Source organism: Macaca thibetana, chromosome 11 (assembly GCF_024542745.1).
Source record: "Macaca thibetana thibetana isolate TM-01 chromosome 11, ASM2454274v1, whole genome shotgun sequence".
Classification (NCBI taxonomy): Eukaryota; Metazoa; Chordata; class Mammalia; order Primates; family Cercopithecidae; genus Macaca; species Macaca thibetana.
Genome location: NC_065588.1, coordinates 83579574 through 83589652, shown reverse-complemented (window position 1 = coordinate 83589652; position 10079 = coordinate 83579574). Strand labels below are relative to the sequence as shown.

General features: G+C 38.7%; 1 protein-coding gene across 1 annotated transcript; it reads left to right on the top strand.

Annotated features, from left to right (window-relative positions):
• Positions 1-3368: 3368 nt before the first annotated feature.
• On the top strand, positions 3369-5109 carry LOC126930124 (keratin, type II cytoskeletal 8-like). Its single transcript, XM_050746819.1, has one exon. It carries the CDS (start codon positions 3422-3424, stop codon positions 4871-4873), a length of 1452 nt encoding a protein of 483 aa, XP_050602776.1. The 5' UTR covers positions 3369-3421; the 3' UTR covers positions 4874-5109.
• Positions 5110-10079: the final 4970 nt, after the last annotated feature.

The following is a 10079-nucleotide window of genomic DNA, read 5'->3' as shown; positions in this document are numbered from 1 at the left end:
AAGTGTAGATGACCTGTCTTCTACCCACCCTCCTACTCACTCCATAACCCAATACAGGCAGATTTGATCATACTAAGATATTTGTAATTACTTGAGCATGTCTAGGCTGCCATGCTTTTACAGGGAATGTTTTCACTGGCACACACTTCCTTGTTTCAACTTCTCACTAACACAGCTGCTGTTCATTTGTTTCATTTAAATAAAGTTAATATTTATGAGCCATTTAAAACCCAATTTCTATATGACCGGCTCTGAGAAACTTTCTGTGTAATCCAGTGTGAGATACACACTCTCACAGCATGTGTACATAAAATCTGCATCACAATTCAGATCACATTGTAAACAATTGTACATTGATTTGTCATTTTCTATTTAGAGTTTTTGATGAAATAGAATTTTTTAAGTCTTCATATTTCCTAAATCCAACACAGTGACGAGAATCAAAAAATGTTTGTTGAATGTAAAATCGGGAGGTAACACAATTTATTCAAATCTATCAAACCTCATCAAATGCCTATACTTAGGCCATAGGGAGAGTTTATGTCTCTCATATTTTTCTTAATTTCTTTTTGGTAGGAATTCATAGCATATTTTATGTTGTGTGTCTGACAAAACATAACTTTATTTTTCTAAGATCATACACTAACAACTAGCTTTCAAAGGAAGTTTGTAAATAAGTGTGATCCTTATACAATGATCCCTATAAAATTCTATGGAAGTGAACATTTATTGATTCAGCAGATGCACATTTGATATGTACTATGTGCCAGATACTCTACTAGAGTACATGAAAAAACATAAAATGCCTACTCTCTATCCTCATGGAACTGTTGATCTTAACTTTCCTTGTGGGACAAAACCAGCCAACCAACCAACAATGTAATAAACCTTTGATAAAGTCAATGTAATAAACCTTTGATAAAGTCTCTTTCCTGAATAGAAAGAGAAGTATGTAAAAAGCAAGTAAACTTGCCTTTCACTTATGATATTTAGGTCTCTTAAGAAGCTAGGTTACTATTATGCTTTTCATGCTATCTTGTAACTTGGAATCATTTATGATTGTCACAGAGGTTTATCCCAGTAAAATAACTGCAATTTAGGAAAGGGGCTGGAGTGAGATTTGGTATGGTCTTGATGGGAAATGGGATAGGCAGGCAGATAGCAGGGAGAACAACTCCTTAGCAAAGACATACATGTGGCAAAGTGAAACAAGGAAGAGATCTACTGAACATGAGTAGAGATTTGATGTAGCAGAAGAATAAGCTTAGCTCTGTAAGGGTGGGGCTAGTTAGATTGGGCAGCTAAAGGAGCTTTTAATTTATCTTGTAAGCAGGTGAGTCAAGCGTCTTGTTTTTGCTTCTGCAAGTAACAATGTTTTAGAAAGATTGATCTGTAGGGAATTACAGGATGCATTGCAAAGTAGAAAAACTTGCTGTAGTGAAAGAGGAAATAAAGGAATGCATAGAAAGTGTGGTCATGAAATAGAAACTATGAAATACATAGAAATTTGTACTTAATTTTGCTGAAAGCATACTCGAATATGTGTTTCTTGTTTATTTGACCTTTCTGTTTTTATTATTACAACCAACATATTCCACCAAGTTGGTTGTTTCAAACCTAGGAAGGCACCTACGTGGTTTAACAAAAATGTTCATTTTTTTGGAGAATTGATTTGCAGTTTGGAAGACTCAGCTGATATGCACGTCTTTGTCATCTTCTGGAAAGTAATAAGGAGAACAAAAGTGAGTCCATCTTCTTCAGTACTACAGATACAAACTGAAGGATTTTTTTCCTCCCAAATCCATTAGTATCAACATTTTATCACTCGATGTCCCAGATGGAGTTGATGTGGGATAGAACTAGAATAAAAGCCAATGAATGTAGGTATGAAAAACAATAGCATGTAAAACAAATGAAATAATAAATAAATGAGTCTCCTGTGAATTGTAGAAACATAGCAAAGAGGGGATTGTAGAAAGCAAGCTGTCATTTTCAATCCAGAATATACTCACATGAGGGGAACGTTCTGTCAGGTTACATAAAGATGGTTTTTCAGACAGGTATACCATTCAGGTGTGAGAAGTGTATCCTGCTGAGTTATTAGGGATAGATTCCTAGCAGGGAATACCTCCTAGTAGTATAGGTAATGATCAATCTGCTATATTGTAATAGCATAATTTTAATCTAGTCACTGGGCCAGATTCTAGTTAGGCAGATGAGACTGTATATAAGAAAACCTAGGCAATACCATTCAGGTGTTTTAAAGATGAGTTTATAATGTAGAAAGGTTTATGATTTTAGAATAATGGAAGCTTCATTTTAGAAAGGAATTTGGATAATTTTTACCCCAAGCATGATTACAAGACAGATATCTCCTCCCTCTCTCTTTGGCATGCCAGAAAAATGCTGCCAAGCCTCTAGAAAACAAGACAGGGTTCCACTCTCAGTGATGAAAACTTAATTAGCTTGAAAGAATATTCATTGTTTTATATAATGAATCAGATAATATATTATTAATGTTATAATGAATGTTTAATGTAGCCCGTCTCCTACATATCATAGCTATTGAGACATCCAATTTCAAAACACTTTTTTTCTTCTCTTGACATGACACAAGAACCCTATGGCTAACACAGTCTAAGAAACTCAAGGAGTGACCCTTGATAGTACAATTTCTTTTTTTTTAATCACCAAAATGCTCATTGTCTGAATCCCCACATGCTGCTTTTAATGTCAACTCCTTCTGGGCTAAATTTAGGCTGCTATGGCACCTCTAATTATTCAATCCTCTGACATTCACATGACCACCTCCATCAGAAATTTACCACCTCAAAGATAAAATTTAGCACCTTAACTTCTCATCAATTTCAGAATTAAAAGGAATAACTCTTGTAACAAGAGCTTGAGAAAAAGGAAACTGAGTTATCTAGGAAACCGAGTTCTTGTTGTCCCCTTGAGAAGGTAAGATAAAATTCCACTTATTTTCTTTTTCTTTCCTGATGCATCCATAGCTTAGAGAAAGATTACATCGGCCTAATTTTTCAGTGAGGATAGTTCTAGTTGTTTAAGAACTCTTACATAGACTGAGTTGATATTTACCTTCTTGTAGACTTTAATCCTTGCTCTTTAATTCTGTTTCTTGAATATAATAATTAATAAAATAATAATTTTATAATGACTCATCCTCTAACACTTTATTTTTGAGATCATATATTTTAGCCACTTCTGAGTACTCTTAAACATACCTTCAACTGTATGCTTATCCTTTGAGATATTTGCCATTATTTCAACAGTAGAGCTGAGGAAATTGTAACCTGGAAAATTTCAGCAACTTTCACTCAACTAGAAAGTGAGCAAACCGATCTCCGCTCCTAGGATCTCCTCCTGGTTCGGCCCGCCTGCCTCCACTCCTCCCTCCACCATGTCCATCAGGGTGACCCAGAAGTCCTACAAGGTGTCCACCTCTGGCCCCCGGGCCTTCAGCAGCCGCTCCTACACGAGTGGGCCCGGTGCCCGCATCAGCTCCTCGAGCTTCTCCCGAGTGGGAAGCAGCAGCTTTCGGGGTGGCCTGGGCGGCGGCTATGGTGGGGCCAGCGGCATGGGAGGCATCACCGCAGTCACGGTCAACCAGAGCCTGCTGAGTCCCCTTAACCTGGAGGTGGACCCCAACATCCAGGCCGTGCGCACCCAGGAGAAGGAGCAGATCAAGACCCTCAACAACAAGTTTGCCTCCTTCATAGACAAGGTACGGTTCCTGGAGCAGCAGAACAAGATGCTGGAGACCAAGTGGAGCCTCCTGCAGCAGCAGAAGACGGCTCGGAGCAACATGGACAACATGTTTGAGAGTTACATCAACAACCTTAGGCGGCAGCTGGAGACTCTGGGCCAGGAGAAGCTGAAGCTGGAGGCAGAGCTTGGCAACATGCAGGGGCTGGTGGAGGACTTCAAGAACAAGTATGAGGATGAGATCAATAAACGTACAGAGATGGAGAATGAATTTGTCCTCATCAAGAAGGATGTGGATGAAGCTTACATGAACAAGGTAGAGCTGGAGTCTCGCCTGGAAGGGCTGACTGATGAGATCAACTTCCTCAGGCAGCTGTATGAAGAGGAGATCCGGGAGCTGCAGTCCCAGATCTCGGACACATCTGTGGTGCTGTCCATGGACAACAGCCGCTCCCTGGACATGGACAGCATCATCGCTGAGGTCAAGGCACAGTACGAGGAGATCGCCAACCGCAGCCGGGCTGAGGCTGAGAGCATGTACCAGATCAAGTATGAGGAGCTGCAGAGCCTGGCTGGGAAGCACGGGGATGACCTGCGGCGCACCAAGACTGAAATCTCCGAGATGAACCGGAACATCAGCCGGCTTCAGGCTGAGATTGAGGGCCTCAAAGGCCAGAGGGCTTCCCTGGAGGCCGCCATTGCAGATGCCGAGCAGCGTGGAGAGCTGGCCATTAAGGATGCCAATGCCAAGTTGTCCGAGCTGGAGGCCGCCCTGCAGAGGGCCAAGCAAGACATGGCGCGGCAGCTGCGTGAGTACCAGGAGCTGATAAACGTCAAGCTGGCCCTGGACATTGAGATCGCCACCTACAGGAAGCTGCTGGAGGGCGAGGAGAGCCGGCTGGAGTCCGGGATGCAGAACATGAGTATTCATACGAAGACCACCAGCGGCTATGCAGGTGGTCTGCGCTCGGCCTATGGGGGCCTTACAAGCCCCAGCCTCAGCTACGGCCTGTGTTCCAGCTTTGGCTCTGGCGCGGGCTCCAGCTCCTTCAGCCGCACCAGCTCCTCCAGGGCCGTGGTTGTGAAGAAGATCGAGACACGCGATGGGAAGCTGGTGTCCGAGTCCTCTGACGTCCTGCCCAAGTGAACAGCTGCGGCACCCCCTCCCAGCCTACCCGTCTTGTGCTGCCCCAGACCCTGGGAGGGAGACCGCTATGTAGGGTACCACTGGGAGCAGGAGACCCACCTAAGGGCCTTCAGCCCACCCACAGGGGAGTTTACTACGTGGGGACCCCCTTGCCCATGCCTCCAGCTATAAAACAATTCAATTGCTTCTTTTTTTGGTCCAAAATAAAACCTCAGCTAGCTCTGCCAAAAAAAAAAAAAAAAAAAAAAAAAGAAAGAAAGAAAGAAAGAAAGAAAGTGAGCAAACCAAGTAAAGTTTCCAAACTTTAACGCTCATTTTTTATGAAGAATTACACAGTACTGTGTTGTGCAGGTCTATTGTGCTGTTTGGAGAAAGTTCTTTGGAGGCAAGGCAAAGAGCAGCTGATGAAGGGAGTCATACATGGACAGAATATTGTTATACTTTCGTGATAATAGCTGAAAATTATTTTTCCTCTTTCACTAAAACTTTCCAACTAAAATTTCTAAATACATGTTTCTAGATTGCAGTATCCATTTTTCTCTCAGGTTTTGACCACTAACTTCTATCATTCCATCTACTTATCCCTTATCCAAATACTTTAATCCTACCATTCTTTTGGCCCCCATAAAAAAAAAAATAAAAAAATAATAAAAAAAAAAACACCTCAGGTTCCTCTGACCATATGTCTCTGTAGCTATTCAGAGCTCTTTCCATGTCCTCACTACCTTTACAACTCAGTTTAGACGCTGTAGTTCTTTACGTGCAAATAATCTTCAATAGTCCTTTGCTCCTCTGTCCCTTAGTCCGATTCACCTGTTAAACTTTATCTCTGGACAAATCCAACTGGATAGCTGAATAGTTTTTAAGAAATTTAGTAGAATCTATGAATTTCAAATTGTGTTTCAATACTGCCAGACAATTCTCCTGTGCTTTCTCATTCTCTGAGATAACTGCGTCACATCGTTTGCTTATATGAGTATGTCTGACTCTCCTGGCCTCCCACTCTCTGGTTGCTTTGCTTCGTAGTTCCTAGCAAAAATGGAGAATCAGCTGAGATTCATCTACACCTCTGATAATCAAAGCCAACAATCTTATTCCACATTTTTATGTATTATAATCCTCTCTTCTTGTGTAATAGAAGTGTCCTTGTCCCGGCCAAGACCAATCTTTCCATTTGTGCTATGCATCTCAAATAAGCTTATATTATTATAGCACTATTTTTCTTAGAGTAGTAACAGCTGTTGGCAAAATAGAGGCCAAAATACAAAAGACAATCACAAAATAAGAGTTCAAAAGTCTTTCACATAATAGTTTAAGACCAGTTCCTGATTATATATAAAAGGCTTATATTTATGTATAAAAGGCTTTCCTTCATTTAATGATTCAAAGACTAAGGTTCCTTCTAGCTTATAGATTCAGCTTCTCTGGGGTTGTGTCATCAGAATAGAAAGGAGGTCATGGATCATAGCATACATACATATTACCTGAAAGTGAGGCAAATCAGTTTCTCTCACATTCCATGGGTGAGAACTAATGGCATAGCCATACCTGGAGTTGGAGTAGGAAGTGTAGTCTCCATCTCCAGTGGCAGGCAACTAACTATAAGCAAAAACTATGTTTTGAAAGGAAGATCAGAAATTCTGGGGTCCTTTGCCATAAGAAACCAATAAAGGAAATCAGGAGAATAGAAAGTCTTGTTTCAAAATAATGAAAAATAAATCTAGAAGAGTGCTTCTTTTCCTTAAAAGTTTCATAAAGGAATATGTGGTAAACTGCTTTAAATACTGTTGAGAATTTGGATGAAATGTAGAAAAGAGACTATTGAAACTAGAAGGATCTAGATTATCTTTAAAATTAACAAAACTCGTTCCAATGAGTGACTGAGAACTTCAAATGATGTGGGCCGAGGAAAAAAAATAAAGGGATTTGCCTATTTTGCCTATTGTCAATATATACAACACTTTTGAGTATTTTTGCTATAAAGTTGAGTAAGGAAATGATTCAGTAAGTTGAAGGATGACTTGATTAATTTTCAGTGAGTATATAGATATACAAGTAAATGAATAAAGGAAGGTACAAATATAATGTAAATATTTTGAATATTTTTGAAATTGCTACAGAATATTCATTCATAGTGTTGCATCGTTACCTCACTGAAATATTTATGACTTTGTTGGCTGTTGTTACTTTTTCATAAATAATATTTTTCTTGATTGGAATACTGGCAACCTTAAGAAATCTGTCTTGGTGGAGTGCCACTGCTGTCTTCTCACTTATTCCTTTCAAATAAACAGGACTTTCACAGATAAGCTTCAACATGAGTTTTAATTACTTGACATTTTAATCCAAATACAATATTTAGCATTATATTTTGGTACAACCTGAAAGTAAGAAATTTAGTTCAAATGAATCACACAATCTTTAAAAAAAAAAAAATCTCTTTGAGTAAAAAGGAAAATACAGTCTAAAAGAGGTTTTGGTACCTTTCTATATGTATTTTTAGAAAAACAAGATGCCTATTTTATATTCTCAATATTTACAAGAATTCCTGCATTATTTGACTCATAGTAGGATAGATCACATAGTAATATTTTCTATTGCCAATTTCTCCCAAATGCTACACTCTCCGACATAACTTCTTGGGATTCAGGGCAAGTACATTTCTAAATATCTCAGGACCATGTTGTCAACTCCAGCTTATTCTTAGATTATTTTTGTCAGATGCCCCAGGTTCTGAGCAAGAAGCCATGTAGCTGAGAGCATGTTCAGAATATGCCCTGGGTACTGTTCCTACTAGCACCTCCATATGAGGCTGTACAGTTTGTGCACTGTAAAGAGAAGCCTATCCCTAGGAGTGAGAGGCTAAAATCCAGCTTACTCTTTGCTCATTAATCCATGTTCACCACTACAAAACTGTATCACCTGAAGCAAGAGGCATCTTTTTCTCATTTGTCCACATACAGGAGACTTCCGTTTATAACTCATACAAAATTGCTATGTAGATTGGTGGTGGCTCTGATACCCACTTTTCTGGAAACAGTCCAGATAATACAAATATGTAACAGGTGTATGAAGAGTTGTCTTTACCCACAGTCTGCTTCCTTTACTGTCTTTTGCTTCTCATTACGTAATCTAAGAGTTAGCACACATTGATGTTCTACTATGTTTGCTTTTCTAGAAATCTTATATATATTTTTCTTTCACATTGCCTAAAACAAGCCTTCAATACAAGTACAGTTACTTTCATTTTAAAGAAGAGTAAATTGAGATTCAGAAAGCTTCATCAACTCACCGTATACTTAACAAATAGCAGAAACAGTTTTTGAGCCCGTAACCCTGAAGCCAAAGCTCATTTCCTTTTCAATATGCATTTTAATATTTATCCGATTGGCTATAGAAATGCTTCTCATTGGTGAACTATTTAAATATGTTCTTTGAAATATGTCAATCATGCTAAAGCCTCACAATAACACCACAAGCAGAGAAGGCAGTTATTAACACCTTAATTCCACAGAGGAGAATGCTGAAGCTTAGAAAGATGAAATGACTTGCCTTTGACCACAACCTCTAATTGGTAAAAATAGAATAAGTCCATGTATTCAGATTCATTTTGTCTTGCTCTGTCCCTCTTGGCTATATATATCTTGTTGAATAAATTATTTAAATTGTATATAAGATGAAAAAATGCCTTTGACATTTTTACTTCTAGCCAAGACAGTATAACTAGACCAATTTAACCTCCTGCTTGAAACAAATTAAAAACTGTACCAAATATATATAAAAACAATCTTTAAGAGATCAAGCTACAAAGGGTAGTTAATCCTGAGAGATAGAAAACAGATAATATGAGTTCTTCAATTTCTCCAGCTCACTGTCTTGAGAGAATTTCCATACTGCTGCCCAAACACAGGAAACCCAGACAGAGTTTAACTATCAGCCTGAATCAAGGAGACGGAGTCTGGAAGGTCAAGGTGATTAGAGTTTACAGTGTACACTGAAGATCTTCAGTGGGTCTCCTCCAGTCTCCAACCAAACATTGATCAGTGCATGCATATGAGGAGGCTACTACAGGATGGGAAAGAACCAATAGGAGAGAAGAAATAATCCCTAAATTTATATAGGGCTAGAAATATTTCATTTTTGCATGAGTCTGAATGGAAGACTTTATAATGTGTGGAGTATTGGATAGAATTCTGAGAAAGGTTTTGCCTCAGTAGGAGTGAGAGGGATGAAGGAATAATTAGACCTAGACTAAATTCTGCCTGGTTCCACCTAAGAAAAGTTAATATTTGGGGCCAAAAGGATAAAATTGTTCATAATTAACAATTTTCCAGAGTGTATTATATTAGTCAGTTTTCACGCTGCTATAAAAATACTACCTGAGACTGGGTAATTTATAAATAAAAGAGGTTTAATTGACTCACAGTTCCACATGGCTGGGGAGACCTCAGGAAACTTACTTTTTTGGCAGAAGGTGTAGGAAAAGCAAACACCTTCTTCATAAGGTGGCAGGGAAGAGAACGCACAGGGAAAACTGCCACTTTTAAAACCATCAGATTGCATGAGAACTCCCTTACTATCATGAGAACAATATGAGGGAAGCCACCTAATGATCCAATCACCTCCCACCAGGTCCCTCCCTTGATATGTGGGGATTACAATTTGAGATGAGATTTGGGTGGGGATAAAGGACCAAACCATATCATAGAATAAAGCACAATTATGTATAAAAATAAAAATATATTCAGCACCCAACAAGGTAAAACATTTATCAGGTATACAAAGAAACAGGAAGATATGTCTCATAATAAGGGCAATAATCAATTAAAACAGGCCCCAAATGACATAGATGATGGGATTAGTAGACAAGGACATTTAAGCGGTTTTTGTCATATTTCTTATGTTAAAAAAAAGCTAGAGTTTATACTGAACATGAAAGATTTCATAAAAGACCCAAATCAAACTTCTACAGGGAAAAGTACATGTTTGAGTGAACAAAAGTATACTGGGGGGTGGGATTCAATGTAGATTAGATACTGCAGAGAAAAAAAAAAATAGCTAATCTGAAGACACAAAAATGCCATCTATCCAAAACAAAAACAAACAAACAAACAAAACAACGGGGAAAAAAAAGAAAAATGAAGTATCTGTGAGATAACTTAGTTTCATACTATAAGGCTGAGACCAAAAGAAGAAAAAGAGAAAC

Coding starts and splice junctions, on each gene's coding strand:
- LOC126930124 (XM_050746819.1), top strand. CDS start 3,422: ATGTCCATCAGGGTGACCCAGAAGTCCTACAAGGTGTCCACCTCTGGC.